Here is an 18,099-nt window from a genome sequence, read left to right on the forward strand (position 1 = left end):
ATATGGACATTATGCAATTAGAACAACGTTGGGGTGGACTGTAAATGGACCACTGGAAGGAGTATAATGATGAGGTATGGTGTCATATCTATCTGTCTAGTTACATGAACTATTTACATTGAGGTGGCATCTTCCTTGGACAGATTCCTTTGTAATGCACTTCAATGTTTTACACAAGACAAAGACAGGCTTGCGCAGTGCTCTGAATATGCGACAAACTTTGTTGGAACCAACTGCAAGTTGAGAGGAGTCATTGAGAAGCGGAACTATTCACAGATCACTGATGTCCGTCTTCAGAAAGGAGTTAAGTGGATTTTAACTGCTGGTTGGTTCACATCATGCAGGAATATGGGAAAGATTAATTAAGTCAGCAATACAGGTTCTCAATTCCACCAAAGGTACAGAATCTTGATGAAGAGGGGTTCCACATAGTCCCTTGTGAATTACAGCCTATTATCTGTGAACGTCCAACTACTAAAGCATCCACCGATCGCAATAATTTGGAAGCACTATCATCAAACTATCTGTTGCTTCTGAAGACCTCACCATCCTTACCACCAACAGAGTTACAAAAGAAAGCCTTTTTTGTTCATCATAGATGGAAACAGGTCTAATACTTAACAAACTTGCTTTGGAAATGGTGGATCAGGAAGCACTTACTGCTGTTACAGGAACATCAGAAATGGTCACATATAAAACGCAATTCCCTACCAGGAGGCACTGTGCTTATAATTGATAACACAGCGCCTCAAAACTCATGGATTGTGGGAGTAGTCACCCAAGTCTTTGCAGACAGAAGAGGATTTGTTCAGCAGGTACTCATTCAGACCAAAACCAGCTGTCTGGACAGGCCTATAACCAAGATCTGTCTTCTACAGGAGGCAGAGGTTTGAAGTGTTACAGCTCTAGATTTTGACTTGACAGAGAGTGGTGGTAAAGGTCACTCTGTACTGGGCTAAATGCTGGTAACCTCTGGCCTAGATGACTGTTACACCACTTGGCTGGAAGAAGAAAGAAACATTTACATAAAAGTTAAAATGTTTATCCTTGAAGACTTCCTGTCTCCCATTTTGGTAGCATTGTATGTAGTTGTAATTATTATAGTTTAATAATTAGGGACTATGATGTAGGAGCTATGTATCTATTTCCTGTCTGTATTATATTACGTGTTACTTTGGGGAGTTGTAGAAACAAATGAGTATAGTCACACAATCATGCTTTGTCCTGGTTAGGTTGTTCAGTTTAGTTGAGAGAGAGTGAGCCAGGATTTTTTTTTGTTGAATGCTAATTACCCTTATTCCACCTATTTTGTTATTTCACTAATTTTAGTATGCTCGTTTCTAATGTTTTTATAATATTGTTAGTTTTTGCTGGTTTTGTAATAAAGGATTGAACATAGCACTTGCTTTTCAACTTGGAACTCAGTTATTTGGGAGTTCAGTACCGAGTCCCTCGCTCTGTGTTTTCAAGTAACTGCTACACCATCATTACAGACTCTCACCATCCGGCACATGCCCTATTCTCATCACCACCATCATGGAGGAGCTACAGGAGCCTGAAGACCCCTCAATGCTTTAGGAACAGCTGTTTCACCTCAGATTTCTGACTGAACACTACCTTGCTCTTCCTCTTTTACACTATTTACTCTAACTCAGAGATTCCTAGGTCTGTACTGCAACTGTACTGTTACAACAAAACAACAAATTTCACAACGTATGTCACTGATAATACTCCTGAATCAGATCTGCTTGTTGACCACCAACACATGTAGTTCCAGGCTGTGTGTTTAGCCCCTTGCTCTACTCACTATACACACAAACGTAGCTTCAATGTGATTTTCAAATTTACTGATGTTTCTACAATGCTTAGACAAATCACAGGTGAGATAGACCACCTGGTTGAGTGGTATGGCAAAGACAACCTCTCACTCAACTTCAGCAAAACTGAAGTGCTGATTGTTGACTTTAATCTACATTTGGGTATTAGTTGTGGAAAGTCAACAGCTTTAAACTCCTGGGTGTTAATATATCAGATGATCTGTCCTGGGCCCAGCACATAAATGCCATCATAAGGAAAGCAAGCCAGTGTCTTTACTTCCTTAGGAGCTGATGAAGATTCAGCTCAGCATTGAACACTGACAAACTTCTGCAGATGTACTGCTGAAAGTATCCTGTGTAGTTGCATCATGGGCTGGTACAGCAATTCAATTGCACAGGAATGCAAGAAGCTGCAGAAGGAAGTGGATTCTGCCCAGCATATCACAGGCACATCCCCACTACCCTCTCACCCACCCCCCACAGATAACAACTGAAAGAGGCACTGCCTAAAGGCAGCAACACTGATCATGAAAGATAACCACAATTCAGCCCATGCAGTTTTGCAGCTACTGGTGGTGAAGAGGTACAAAAACCTGAAGACCCACACCATCAGCTTCCAGAACAGCTATTCCTCTCCAACCACTGTATTCCTGAACCAACTGGCAAAAGCTAAATCACTCCAGTTTATCAACACTTTGACCACTTTAAACAAAAATGGACCTTATCTTATTTTGTCCTTGTGCATTCTGTTAAAAATGATTCATAAAATCAGTTTTTTTTTTAAATGAATGCTACTTTCATAATGTTATGTGTCTGCGATGTTTCTGCAAGTTTTGCATTGCGCCTGTACATACATGTCCTTGTGCATATAAACAGGAATCCTGACTTATTCTTCAAACACAAAAACCCCCATTCCAGCTGTGAATATTGTTTTGAATGTGCTCAACTTCAAAGTTTAATGTTTTATTTTAATGCAAACACTGGAGCAAATTTTCCAAAAAAAAAAACTAGAATATTGGTTAATACCTCTTTAGTAAATAATGCTTCCATCTCCTGCTCATCCAAGAATCCATCACCATTAGTATCTGAGAGAGGAAAAACTTACTGCAGTTAATTCTTTAATGAGTACGCCATACAAGCAGAAACATGTGAATTGTCCCTATTCCTCCCTTAAAGCTTATTGTTTATAGCAGAGGAACTCTAATATTATTTAATACTGGAATTAACATTTATGTGTCAGAAGAATCCAGGTGGATAATCATTGTACATGTTGTAGCTAGTACACACTGCAGCCACTATGTTTTGGTGGAGAGAGTGTGCTTTTTCTTTAAAAGAGTGATAATGAAAGATCAATCAAGTAGACTGCCTCATCCTGGATATCATCAACTTCCTAACTACTGTTGGAGCTGCATTCTTCCAAACAAATGGAGAAAATTCTGTCATGTAGTTGGTGGTACAGCTTTGTGGTATCAGGTGGTTATCAAGTGATGAGCCACTCACCACAGGATACCTCAGTCTCCAACCTGCCAGTCCAACTACAGTATTGATGTGGCTGATCACTTGGCCAATGGTGATTCTGCACCCTGCCCGCCTCCAATGGTGCGAGATTAGAAAAGCTGATGCCATCGAAAGTGACAGGCCACCCAGAATACAAATGGCCCAGATGGGGAAGGTGCAACACTGCATCTGCCCATGGGAACAAGGCAGGCCATGTAACTGAAGTGGCTTTTGGGGAGCACCCCAGGTCCAGTGGCCACAATTCTATTTGCTTTGAAATACAGTAGTTAGGGCAAAAGATAAAACTTAAGGGTTGGAGCAGTGTCAAGATGAGAGACACTTAAAAGAGTCTTGAAAAGTAACTTGTTTACTCAGAGGGCAGTGGGTACCTGGAATGAGCTGCTGGAAGAAGTGGCCGAGGCAGATACAATTGCAACAATTAAGAGGTATTTGAATAATTAGATGGAGTGGAGAGACTTTGAGGGTTATGGACTGAACTGAACTACCCAGAAGAATGCTGTGGTCAGCATGGACCCGTTGGGCAGAAGGGACTGTCGCCATGCTGTATTACTCTATGACATTAGTTTTTCCAAAGGCATTTGAGTTGACAGACAGCAAATGTTGCCTTGATGTTACTTGCAGTCAGTCTTGCTACATCCATGGAAGCCGATTTTCCTTTCCAAGTTTTAATCCATGCTGTGATGAGGTATAGACTACACCAGAAATGGGCAAATCCTGAAATGTCACCTGATAATATTGTAAACAATGTCCTCTATCACTTTGCTATGATTCAGAGTAGGCAAATTAAACACTAATTAGCCAGAATGGATTTGTCCTACTTGTGAATAGGACAAACTAGGTGACTTTCCACATTGTTGGGTGGAGTCCAACTCCAAGAGTACCACAACTTTGTCATAAGTTTTGGAGGCTTGCATACCTCAATGACCCAAAGAGCTATATTGGCTGAAGTCAGGACGTTAGGTTTTGGTTCCTGGCAGGGTCACCCATGCTAAGAAAACAAGTCAAAGGGTAGAGGCCAGACTAAGGGTGGTCTAACAGTCCTCCAGGTTTGGGAATTCAGTTCAGGGATAACAACCCCGACAAGTCAAAAAAAAAGTTACACAACAGGAATGGAGAATTCATGGCCAAAGATGGAGGACTTTCATTACTGCCCTAAACACCATTGGCATAGAAGGTAGTTTAAAAGAAAGGATAGATACTATTTGTAACTGTACTGGTGTACCTTTGCTAGAAAGGCAACCAGTTTTGGAGCACAGATTATTATAGCCAGGTTTTATCTGAGGAGCACAGCTTTTGCTTTAAATAGTGTTTAACTATTGCACTGAACCAACTTGGCTGAAGATTGGTTTTGGAGGTTGTTAAAATCTCAGAAGGACCTACTTTGCTTCCAGGCTTCACGTGACTAACCCTGCCTTGCACCATCAGAATTCTCAAGGATTAAAATAAAATGCTGATCTTGCCACAAAAACTGCACCCAGATAAAACAAGATACATTTTAACTGCTTAGTGCTCTCACTAATATCAAGCTACGATAAATTAAACTAAGTGATTGACCAATTTTACCATGTAGCTTGAAGAAAGTCTTTGGTTCAAAGTCATCAGGATCAAGGCCATCAGTTTCTTCCCAAACTTCTTTCAACTGATCCTTGCTTCCCTGCAAAGAAACGTGGACAAAACATTTAAATTTCAGTGCTAACATTGCACACAGTGTCAAATAAAAATCACAGTCAATAACTGCCAAATTCTATTCACATCTGCGTCTATTTCCACTCTGCACATGCAAGGCTTTGAGAACAGTCAAATAGTTTGAAGCAGAGAACTGGCATGTTTGCAGGTGGGAACACAGAAAAGCACAAAAAAGATTATCTCACAATGCTGTCATGATCTCATACCTTTAAGAAACATAAAATGTACATAGTGCAGAGTACATGTAATCACCAAGTCTGAAGGAAAAGTGAGGGAGTCCAGGCAATCTGGCTAGCTGAAGTAAAGACCAGGTTTAATAGGCTCATAGATTGCTGTAAAGGAGAAGACCCGAGTATGGAAAAATGGAAAATGTGAGGATTAAAATATGCAAATTAAAATAAAAAATAATTAATTAGGAACTAGTGCAATTTAAGAGAAGCAATGTAAAACACCCAAGGAAAAATGAGTGCCATCAACAAATTAGGGCAGTGACATTGTATAACCACCGATTTTGAATGTATTGACAAGACACCAGTAGCAGACCTGATAGAGGTTTATTTTCACATTCAATTCATTATATACAACATAAAGATAACTATAAATCATAAACATTCCAAATCATGAATAAAAGTTTATGAAGACCCTGTGGAATTATAGCAAAGCAAAATCTGAAAGAAACACAAAGTGCTGGAACTCGGCAGATCAGGCAGCATCTGTGCAGAGAAATAAAGAGCCGACACTTCTGGCTGAGATCTTACATCAGGACTGAAGAGGAAGGGGAAAGAAGTCGGGGTGGGGGGTTAAGGGGAGGGGTGGGGTTAAGGGAAAGGGAAAGGACTCCGCTAAACTCATTCCTACACTCTCTGCTTTCCACAGGATTGCTCTCTACGCGATTCCCTCGTCCACATGTCCCTCCCCGCTGATCTCCCTCCTGGCATTAACCCTGCAGGCATGACAAGTGCTACACCAGCCCCTACACCTCCACCACCATTTTGACCCCAAACAATCCCTCTAGCTGAGGCGACACTTCACTTGCCAGTCTGTTGGGGTCATCTACTGCATCCTAGTGGCCACCCATTTCCCATTCCGACATGACAGATAAATGGCCTCCTCTACTGCCATGGTGAGGCCACTGCCAGGCAGGAGGAGCAATGCCTCATTATCTTGACGACCTTCAACTTCTGGTAATCCCACCCTCTCTTTTTCCATTTCCCATTCTGGTTCCCCTCTTACCTTTCTTTTATCCTCAGCTTGTCCAGCCTATCAGCTCATTTCTACCATTTCTTCTCTGATAATCTGATAGAGGAGAGTTTTATTCTTCTTCAGCCCCTTACCCTTTCTACCCATCACCTCCCAGCTACTTATTCCCCCACTTAATCTCAGCCATCACCTGCCAGCTTGTCCTCCTTCCTCTTCCCCCCCACCTTCTTATTCTAGGTTCTGCCTCCTTTCTCTCCAGTCCTAAAGAAGGTTCTCAGCCGAAACATCGACTGTTTATTGCTCTCCGTAGATGGTGTTTTGGTCCTCCAGGATTTTGTGTGTACTGCTCAAGATTTTGAGCATCCGCAGAAACTCTTGTGCTCATCATCTAAAAGAAACATCACAACAAGCAAGAAGATAAAAATCAGCCAGAAAAGGGCATTTCTAGGCCAATGGTAAAAATAAATAGAGCAAAGTAGCTATAATTTTGGTTAAAATAGAGTAAAACAGGAAATTTTAAAACTGAGGTGAACTGCGATTTATATTGAATTATCCTATTTGTATAGTAATACAATGCCTCCGTTGGAAAAAAAACTAAGGGCAATATTAACTTACAATTTAAAAAGAAACAAACAATCAACATTACAAATTGTTCTGAAAATGAACAAATGTTTGCAAAATACTCCATAATTGAAAAGGATAGAATATAGAAAGGAAAGCTGTGTAACCATAGTTCAAGTTAACAGAACGTGTTGGTAAAGGGTAACAAAGCCAACGAGGACTCACGTAGACTGATAAGAGAAATAAAAACACATCCATCACACAAATAAGGACACTTTGTAAACCTGGCAACAGTGGCAAGGTGTTGAAATCAAGTTTGAACACAAATTAGTGAAGTAATTAACTAACATTAGATAACCACATGGAAAATGTTGACGACTTTTAAATTAATACTCTGCTCCAACATTCGACCCCTCAGCAGAGGTTTACAAAATTGCAGTAATTTCCCAACACTTACAAGCAAAGGAATCTATTTAACCACATTGCAAATCAATCTCAAACACAAACAATTGTGTGTGTGGGTGGGGGGGGGGGGTGAAGAACAGAAAGTGCCAATCTGATTATCCACCGTCTCCAAAACAAACATCCTGTGCAATGGCCTTTACATTTAGTGTAAAGTACCATACAGCTGGCCCGCCTTATCCACAGATTCAACCAACCACTGATAGGGAAAACCCGGAAGTTCTCTCTCCAGTACTCGCTGTTTGAGCACGTACAGACTACTTTCTCTTGTCATTATTCCCTGAACAATACAGTATAACAACTATTTACATAGCATTTACATTGTATTAGGTATTGTAAGTAATCTAGAAATGACTTAAAAGAACAGGCAGTCCCCAGGTTATGAATGAGTTCCATTCCTGAGCCATCTTTAAGTTGAATTAAGTTGGTACATCCGATATTATTTAGTGTCAATTAGTCAAATTTTTTTCTTAGGATATAGTACATATTTTACCTTTCTATGCATATAAAACACTTAAGAAACATACGTATTTCAATAATTAAACCACTGCGTTGTTTAGTAATAATCGTAGCTTTCATCGGGGCAAGGCCTTTCACATGCTCCATTAAAATTGTTCCGATCGTTGACCAACTGTAGCCTAACATTTTTCCAATGACCGATGGCATTTCACCTCTTTCCGATTGCTTTATTACTTCCACCTTATTTTCAATCATGATCATTTTTATTTTCGTGAACAGAAACACCGCAGATTCAGAGCTACGCCGGGTCCTAATGCCCACCGCTTTGAACATGTTCAAAATAATAAAGTCCGGGGTTCCGCTGGATCCGAAAGACCACCGCACCGCACGGGTCTACAGCATCCGCGATTTTTGGTATCCGCAGGGGGTCTCAGAACCAATCCCCCACGGATAAGGAGGGCCAACTATAATAATACTGATATAGAGGATTCACAAATCACTCGCCCTTTCTATGGAACTTATAACTGCAACTCAATTTCACAACTTGAAAACAAAATCCAAATTAGAATCATACAAAAGTACAGCACAGAAACAGGCCCTTTGGCCCATCTAGCCCATGCCAAACCATTTAAACTGCCTAATCCCATTGACCTCCAGTCCTCTACCATTCAGGTACCTTTCCAAACTTCAACACTGAAATCAAACGCTTGCATCACTCTCATGACCCTCTGAGTGAAGAAATTTCCCCTCATGTTCTCCTTAAACTGTTCACCTTTCACCTTTAACCCATGACTTGTTTGTAGTCCCAACAAACAGCAGTGGAAAAAGCCTGCTTACATTTACCCTATCTATACCTCTTATAATTTTGTGTAACTATCAAACCTCCTCTCAATCTTCTCTATTCTGAGGGAGGAAGAAGAGAAGAGCAGTAGTGTTAGGGGACTCCATAGTCAGGGGTACAGACAGGAGATTCTGGGGTCATGACAGAGACTCCCGGATGGTTTGTTGCCTCCTGGGTGCCAGGGTCAGGGATGTCTCTGATCGCGTGCTCAGCATTCTGAGGTAGGAGGGAGATCAGCCAAATGTCATGGTACACATCGGTACCAATGACATAGGTAGAAAGAGTCAGGAGGTCCTGAAGAGTGAGTACAGAGAGCTTGGTAAGAAGTTGAAAAAAAGAATCTCAAGGGTAGTAATCTCCGGATTGCTGCCTGTGCCACATGCCCGTGAGGGTAAGAGTAGGATGCTCTGGAGGGTGAACACGTGGCTGAGAAACTTGTGTAGGGGGCAGGGTTTCAGACTTCTAGATCATTGGGACCTCTTCTGGGGCAGGTGGGACCTGTACAAGAGAGGCGGGTTACACCTGAACTACAAGGGGACCAATATACTTGCAGGGAGGTTTGCTAGTGTTATTGGGAAGGGTTTAAACTAGATATGCAGGGAGATGGGAACCATCGTGCCAGAGTAGATAGAGGAATGGGTGTAAAAATGAATGATGCTAGTAGTTCATGCAAAGTCACAAGTAGTAAGGTTGTGTGTAGTGGTAATCTTCTGAGATGTGTATATTTCAATGCCAGGAGTATTGTGGGAAAGGCAGATGAGCTGAAGGCCTGGATTGACACGTGGAATGATGACATCATAAGCATTACTGACACTTGGCTACAGGAGGGGCAGAACTGGCAGCTCAATGTTCCAGGGTTCCAATGTTTCAGACGTGATAGAGGAAGAGGGATGAAGGGTGGGTGGTGGGGGGGGGGGGGGGGGGTGGTAGCTTTACTAGTCAGGGAAAATATTACAGCAGTGCTCAGGCAGGACAGATCAGAGGGCTTGTCTACCGAGACCATATGGGTGGAGCTGAGAAACAGGAAAGGTATGACCACATTAATAGGGTTGTATTATAGACCACCCAATAGTCAGCGAGAATTAGAGGAGTAAATCTGCAGAGAGATAGCAGACAACTGCAGGAAACATAAAGTTGTGATAGCAGGGGATTTTAATTTTCCACACATTGATTGGGACTCCCATACTGTTAAAGGTCTAGATGGGTTAGAGATTGTGAAAAGTGTTCAGGAAAGTTTTCTAAATCAATATATAGATGTACCAGCTAGGGAGGATGCAATATTAGATCTCCTATTAGGAAATGATTTAGGGCAGATGATGGAAGTGTGTGTAGGGGAACACTTTGGTTCCAGTGATCATAACACCATTAGTTTCAACTTGATCATGGATAAAGATAAACCTGGTCCTCGGGTTGAAGTACTAAACTGGAAAAAGGCCAAATTTGAAGAAATGAGAAAGGATCTAAAAAGTGTAGATTGGGACAGGTTGTTCTCTGGCAAGGATGTGATTGGTAAGTGGGAGGCCTTCAGACGAGAAATTTTGAGAGTGCAGAGTTTGTATGTTACTGTCAGGGTTAAAGGCAAATGAATAAGAATAAGGAACCTTGGTTCTCGAGGGATATTCTCTGTTAAAGAGTTGTATAAAATGTATAGGCAACAGGGTATAAGATGCTTGAGGAGTAGAAAAAGAATAAGAAAATACTTAAGAAATCAGAAGGGCTAAAAGACATGAGGTTGCTTTGGCAGTCGGGGTGAAGGAGAATCCTAAGAGCTTCTACAGGTATGTTAAGAGCAAAAGGGTAGTAAGGGATAAAATTGATCCTCTTAAAGATCAGAGTGGTCGGCTATGTATGGAACCAAAAGAAATGGGAGAGATATTAAATGGGTTTTTTGCATCTGTATTTACTAAGGAAACTGGAATGGAGTCTATGGAAACAAGGTAAACAAGTAGGGAGGTCATGTAACTTATACAGATTAAAGAGGAGGAGCTGTTTGCTGTCTTGAGGCAAATCAGAGTACATAAATCCCCAGGACCTGACAGGGTATTCCTTGAGACTAGTGTTGAAATTGCAGGGTCCCTGGCAGAAATATTTAAAATGTCGATATCCACTGGTCAGGTGCCAGAGGATTGGCGGATAGCTCATGTAGTTCCGTTGCCTAAAAAAGGCTCAGAAAGTAAGCCAGGAAATTATAGGCCAGTAAATTTGACATCGGTATTAGGTAAATTATTGGAAGGAATACTAAGAGATAGGACCTACAAGTAGGACTTATTAGAAAAATCAGCATGGCTTTATATGTGGTAGGTCATGTTTAACCAATCTATTAAGAGTTTTTCAAGGAAGTTACCAGGAAAGTGGATGAAGGGAAGGCAGTGGATGTTGTATACATGGACTTCAGTAAGGACTTTGACAAGGTCCCGCATGGGAGGTTAGTGAGGAAGATTCAGTCGCTAGATATACATGGTGAGGTAGTAAATTGGATTAGACTTTGCTCAATGGAAGAAGCCACAGAGTGGTAGTGGAGGATTGCTACTCTGAGTGGAGGCCTGTGACTAATGGTGTGCCACAGAGATCAGTACTGGGTCCATTATTATTTGTCATCTATAGCAATGATCTGGATGATAATGTGGCAAGTTCAATCAGCAAGTTTGCTGATGATACAAAGATTGGAGGTGTAGTGGACAGTGAGGAAGGTTTTCAAAGCTTGCAGAGTAATTTGGATCAGTTGGAGGAATTGGCTGAAAAATGGCGGATGGAGTTTAATGCGGACAAGTGTGAGGTATTGCACTTCAGAAGGTCAAACCAAAGTAGAACATACAAGGTAAATGGTAGGGCATTGAGGAGTGCAGTAGAACAGAGGGATCTGGGAGTATAGATGCATAATTCCCTAAAAGTGGCTTCACAAGTAGATAGGGTTGTAAAGAGAGCTTTTGGTACATTGGCCTTTACAAATCAAAGTATTGAGTATAAGAGTTGGAATGTAATGGTGAAGTTGTATAAGACATTGGTGAGACTGAATTTGGAGTATTGTGTGCAGTTTTGGTCACCTAATTACAGGAAGGATATTAATAAGATTGAAAGAGTGCAGAGAAAGTTTACAAGGATGTTGCCGGGACTTGAGAAACTGAGTTACAGAGAAAGGTTGACAACAGACAATAGGTGCAGAAGTAGGCCCCTCGAGTCTGCACCGCCATTCTGAGATCATGGCTGATCATTCACTATCAATACCCAGTCCCTGCCTTGTCCCCATATCCCTTGATTCCCCTATCCATCAGATATCTATCCAGTTCTTGAAAGCATCCAGAGAATTGGCCTCCACCCTCTTCCGAGGCAGTGCATTCCACACCTCCACAACCCTCTGGGAGAAGAAGCTCTTCCTCAACTCTGTTTTAAATAACTGACCTCTTATTCTCAATCCATGCCCTCTGGTACTGGACTCTCCCAACATCTGGAACATATTTCCTGCCTCAATCCTATCAAATCCTTTAATTATCTTAAACGTTTCAATCAGATCCCCTCTCAATCTCCTCAATTCCAGCGTGTACAAGCCCAATCTCTCCAATCTCTCTGCGTAAGACAGCCCTGCCATCCCAGGAATCAACCTAGTGAATCTACGCTGCACTTCCTCAATTGCCAGAATGTCCTTCCTTAAACCTGGAGACCAAAACTGTACACAATATTCCAGGTGTGGTCTCACCAGGGCCCTGTACAAATGCAAAAGAACATCCTTGCTCTTGTATTCAATTCCCCTTGTAACAAAGGCCAACATTCCATTTGCCCTCTTCACTGCCTGTTGCACTTGCTCATTCACCTTCATTGACTGGTGAACTAGGACTCCTAGGTCTCTTTGCATTTCTCCCTTACCTAACTCGACACCATTCAGACAATACTCTGCCCTCTTGTTCCTGCTTCCAAAGTGGATAACTTCACATTTATTCACATTGAATGACATCTGCCAAGTATCTGCCCACTCACTCAGCCTATCCAAGTCTCCCTGTATTCTCCTAACGTCCTCTTCGCATGTCACACTGCCACCCAGTTTAGTATCGTCAGCAAACTTGCTGATATAGTTTTCAATGCCCTCATCTAAATCATTGAATAAATCGTAAAGAGCTGTGGTCCCAATACAGAGCCCTGTGGTACCCCACTAGTCACCTCCAGCCAGTCCGAGAAACACCCATTCACTGCTACCCTTTGCTTTCTATCTGCCAACCAGTTTTCTATCCATGTTGAAACCCTGCCCCCAATGCCATGAGCTCTGATTTTACTCACCAATCTCCTATGTGGCACCTTATTGAATGCCTTCTGAAAATCTAGGTACACAACATCTACTGGCTTACCCTCATCTAACATCCTTGTTACACCCTCAAAAAACTCCAACAGATTAGTCAAGCATGATTTGCCCTTGGTAAATCCATGCTGGCTCGGCCTAATCCATTTCTGCCATCTAGATGTGCTGCTATTTCGTCCTTAATAATGGACTCAAGCATCTTCCCCACGACTGACGTTAGGCTAACAGGGCGATAGTTCTCCGTTTTCTCCTTCCCTCCCTTCTTGAAAAGTGGGACAACATTAACCACTCTCCAATCTTCAGGAACTGATCCTGAATCTAAGGAACATTGGAAAATGATTACCAATGCATCCGCAATTTCCTGAGCCACCTCTTTTAGAACCCTTGGATGCAGACCATCTGGACCCGGGGATTTATTAGCCTTCAGTCCTACCAGTCTACTCATCACAGTTTCTTTCCTAATGTCAATCTGTCTCAATTCCTCTGATATTTTATGACCCTGGCCCATCCATACATCTGGGAGATTGCTTGTGTCCTCCCTGGTGAAGACAGATCTAAAGTATGCATTAAATTCTGTTGCCATTTCCCTGTTTCCCGTAACAATTTCTCCCAATTCATTCTTCAAGGGGCCAACATTGTTCTTAACTATCTTCTTTCTCTTCACATAGCTAAAAAAGCTTTTGCTATCCCCTTTTATATTCCTGGCTAGACTGAGCTCATACCTGATTTTTTTCTCTCCGTATTGCTTTTTTAGTTAAGATCTGCTGTTCCTTAAAACTTTCCCAATCATCTGTATTCCCACTCATCTTAGCCCTGTCATACTTCTTTTTCTTTAATGCTATACAATCTCTGACTTCCTTTGTCAACCACTGTGGCCCCTTCCCCCTCTTTGAATCCTTCCTTCTCATTGGAATGAACTGCATTTGCATCTTTTGTATTATGCCACTGCTGATCCACTGTCTTCCCTGCCAGGGCATCCGCCCATTTAACTTTGGCCAGCTCATCCCTCATGGCTCCGTAGTCTCCTTTATTTAATTGCAACACTGACACCTCTGATCTGCCCCTATCCCTCTCAAATTGTAGATAAAAACTTATCATGTTATGATCACTACTTCCTAATGGCTCCTTTACTTCAAGATCACTTATCAATTCCTGTTCATTACACATCACCAAGTCCAAAATAGCCTCGTTCCTGGTTGGCTCAAGCACAAGCTGTTCCAAAAATACACTCCACAAACTCCCTATCCTGGGGTCCAGCACCTACCTGATTCTCCCAGTCCACCTGCATGTTGAAATCTCCCATAACGACTGCATTTCCTTTAGCACATGCCAATGTTAACTCCCTAATCAACTTGTACCCAATATCCACGCTACTGTTTGGGGGCCTGTTCACAACACCCATTAGGGTCTTTTTACCCTTACTGTTCCTCAGCTCAATCCACACAGACTCTACTTCCCCTGTTCCCAAGTCACCTCTTGCTAAGGACTGAATCTCATTCCTCACCAACAGGGCCACCCCACCCCCCTTCCCATATTTCTGTCTCTACGATAGCACGTATACCCTGGTACACTCAATTCCCAGGCCTGATCCCCTTGCAGCCATGTCTCCGTTATCCCAACAATATCGTAGTCCCCCATTTTCATCTGAGCTTCAAGCTCATCTGTCTTATTTCTGACACTACGCGCATTCAAGTATAGAATTCTTAGCCCATTCCTCCTCTCTTTGCTTAAAATACTGCCTACTGTACCTAACCCAGCTCCTTGAACTTCCATCGGGCAAATTGCACCCTGAATTTTGATGACCTTCTCAAGATCACCCAAACCTTGTACACATTTAACCCCATGCACCTTCTGACCAACCCTCTGGATCTGGATCCCTGCCCCCTGCACATCTAGTTTAAACCCCCCCGAGCAGCACTGGCAAATACTCCTGCAAGAATGTTAGTACCCCTCCGGTTCAGATGTAGACCATCCCTTCGAAACAGATCCCAATGTCCCTGGAACAAAGACCAATTATCCAAAAACCTGAACCCTTCCTTCCTGCACCATGCTCTCAGCCTTGTATTAATGTGCATAATCATTCTATTCTTCGCCTCACTCGCACGTGGCACAGGTAGCAATCCCGAGATTGTCACCCTGGAGGTCCTGCCTTTCAGCTTCACTCCTAACTCCCTGAACTCTCTAAGCAGGACCCCCTCACTCACCTTACCTACATCATTGGTCCCTACATGGACCACTACATCTGGGTTCATGCCCTCACTCTCAAGAATAGACTGCACCCGATCTGAGATGTCCCAGACCCTGGCACCAGGGAGGCAACATACCATCCGAGACTAGGTTAGGACTTTATTCCCTGGAGCGTAGGAGAGTGAGGAGTGATTTGATAGAGGTGTATAAAATTATGATGGGTATAGATAGAAAGCAAGCAGGCTTTTTCCACTGAGGCTAGGGGAGGAAAAAAAACAGTCATAGGTTAAGGGTGAAGGGGGAAAAGTTTAAAGGGAACATTGGGGCTTCTTCACGCAGAGAATAGTGGGAGTATGGAATGAGCTGCCAGATGAAGTGGTGAATGCGGGCGCACTTTTGACATTTAAGAAAAACTTGGATAGGTACATGGATGAGAGGGGTTTGGAGGAATATGGTCCAGGTGCAGGTAAGTGGGACTAGGCAGAAAAATGGTTCGGCACAGCCAAGAAGGGCCAAAAGGCCTGTTTCTGTGCTGTAATGTTCTATGGTTCTATGAATAAAGTCCTAACCTCTTCAATTGTAATTTATAATTCAGATTCTCCAGACCCAGCAACATCCTTGTACATTTTCTCTGCATACTCTTTCAATCTTACTTATATCTTTCTGTCGGTTAGTGACCAAAACAGCAGACAATACTCCAAATTAGGCCTCTCCAATGTCTTAAATTATTTCAACATAACATCTCCTGTACTCAGTACATTGATTTAGGAAGGCCAATGTGCTCAAAGCTTTCTTTATGACCCTATCTAAATGTGACACCATTTTCAATGAATTATTGACCTGAATTCCCAGGTACCCCTGCTCTACCACACTTCATGTGGTTATCTAACATTAGTTAATCACTTCACTAATTTGTGTTCAAACTTTTTTTCTGCACCTCCTTGCCACTGTTGCCTGGTTTACAGAGTGTCCTTATTTGTGTGATGGATGTGTTTTTATTTCTCTTATCATGCTACATGAGTCCTTGTTGGCTTTGTTACCCTTTTCCAACACATTCTGTTAACTTGAACTATGGTTACACAGCTTTCCTTTCCATATTCTATCCTTTTCAATTATGGAGCATTTTGCAAATATTTGTTCATTTTCTTTTCGAACAATTTGCAATCCTGATTATTTGTTGTTGTTTTTTTAAATCGCAAGTTAATATTGCCCTTAGATTTTTTTTACCCCTTAAGTGATATTTTTCAGCTTTCCTTTCACTTGAGTTATGTTTTGCTTACTGGATGATTAATTTTTGGATGATCCATGTGTTTCTTTTTCATTTCTTCATATCGTGCCTCTTCCTCCCTCCTCTTTTCTTCATCCAGTGATTTCAAATACTCCCGCCTTTCATGTTCTTTCAACATCTCATATCGTTTAAATTCTTCATGTCGCTCTTTGTCATAATTTTCCAGATCTTTGGTGGCCTGTATGCAGCAAAGCAAATCAAACTACTTATTTTGCACTGAATGTTGTCAATTTCATCAGAAACCCCCAAATTCCTGATGAAACAATGTATTCAAAAGCACATACAGGATAATTTACATAGAGACGTTGTCAAAATGTTTTTAATGATAAGATTTACAGTTGATATTGCATTCTTTGTGTAGCTACTTACAGATTTAATCAATAATTCCAGGTCCTCAGGCTCAAAGCTATGAGGGTTTTGATGATTGAGGTGCTCAAACTGCTTCAGTAGAGCATGATGATCTATTCCTGCATCTGAAAGATCATTAAAAAAAAAGTTAGCTTGATATGCAGAATACAGTGATTTAAATCAAAAAGGATACATTGGGCAATAGGAACATTTTCTCTGAAATACAAAATAATCCCCACTATAAACTATGAAGCTGGATCCAGCTCAGCCCATTTGGCTCACACACAACAGCACTAGAAGGCATTATTGCCCTGCAACGTTCAAGTTAATTATCCTCTGGCTGTACATATATACAACCAAACGAAACAACATTCCCCCAGATCAGGTACTCCCACAAAACGTATCACACACAGCTCATAAAATAACATTACCAATGAGTTAATATATAGTTCAAATTGCATATTGTGCAACACAATTAAATAGTGAACAGCTTGCTGTCCTAGTGATAAGATCTTGGTGGTGGCAAGGTATTCATTAGTCTCACAGCCTGAGGGAAGAAATTGTTGCCCAGTCTGACAGTCTTAGGCCTGATGTTTCTGTACCTCCCTCCTGTTTGTAGTGGGTCAAAGAGATTGTAGAATGGTAGTAGGAATCCTTAATGCTTTGAGCCTTTTGTATATGACACTCCCAGTAAATATCACAAATAGGATAGAGAGAGACCTTGGTGATTTGGACTGTCCACTGAAGGAGCTTGGGGTCCAATGCCTTGCAGCTTCCGTTCCACACAATGATGCAGTCAGATGGGAGATTCTCAACTGTGCTTCTGTAGAAAGTTGTTAGAATAGGGGCAGGAAGACTTGCCCACTTCAATCTCCTCAAAGAATAGATGATGCTGTGCCTTCTTGACAAATGAGGTGGTGTTGTGGGTCCAGGCTGGATTGTCCATTATGTACACATTGAGGAACTTTGTGCTCTTTACTCTATCTCCACAGCAGAGCCACTGATGTACAATGGAGAGTGGTCAACCTGTGCTTTTCCAAAGTCCATAATCATCCCTTTTGTCTTGTGCCTGTTGAGCCTCAGGTTGTTGCTTTCACACCATTTGACAAGTTTCTCTATCTCCTCTCTGCATGCCGACTCATCATTGTTGTTGACAAGTCTAGCCAGCTAGATCTGGCAGTGCAATCATGAGTCAGCAACTTGAACAGCAATGGGTTGAGCATAAAGCCATGGGGGCATCAGTGCTGAGTATAATGGAGCTTCAAATGGTGCTGTGACTTGGACAGGCTGGGGTCTTTTCTTCAAGAAGTCCAAGATCCAGTTACGGAGAAGTGTGTTGAGAAGCATTAGGCCATTTGGCCCATCAGATCTGTGCTGCCATTCCATCATAGCTGATTTATTATGGATTCCATCATGGATTTCGGGACGACTCGACGGATAAGAT

The 18,099-nt window shown here is 41.9% G+C and overlaps 1 protein-coding gene across 2 annotated transcripts in view; it reads right to left on the reverse strand.

The window, feature by feature from the left end:
• Positions 1-18,099, reverse strand: part of LOC132397247 (nucleobindin-2-like) — a 56,847-nt gene that overhangs the window by 18,381 nt on the left and 20,367 nt on the right. For both annotated transcript variants that reach the window (XM_059975728.1, XM_059975727.1), the window contains exons 5-8: positions 16,677-16,780; positions 16,300-16,485; positions 4,899-4,989; positions 2,844-2,902 (exon numbers count right to left, since the gene is read on the reverse strand). In XM_059975728.1, coding sequence (XP_059831711.1) covers positions 2,844-2,902; positions 4,899-4,989; positions 16,300-16,485; positions 16,677-16,780 — 440 coding nt within the window. The remainder of the gene's footprint in view (positions 1-2,843; positions 2,903-4,898; positions 4,990-16,299; positions 16,486-16,676; positions 16,781-18,099) is intronic.

Source organism: Hypanus sabinus, chromosome 7 (assembly GCF_030144855.1).
Source record: "Hypanus sabinus isolate sHypSab1 chromosome 7, sHypSab1.hap1, whole genome shotgun sequence".
Classification (NCBI taxonomy): Eukaryota; Metazoa; Chordata; class Chondrichthyes; order Myliobatiformes; family Dasyatidae; genus Hypanus; species Hypanus sabinus.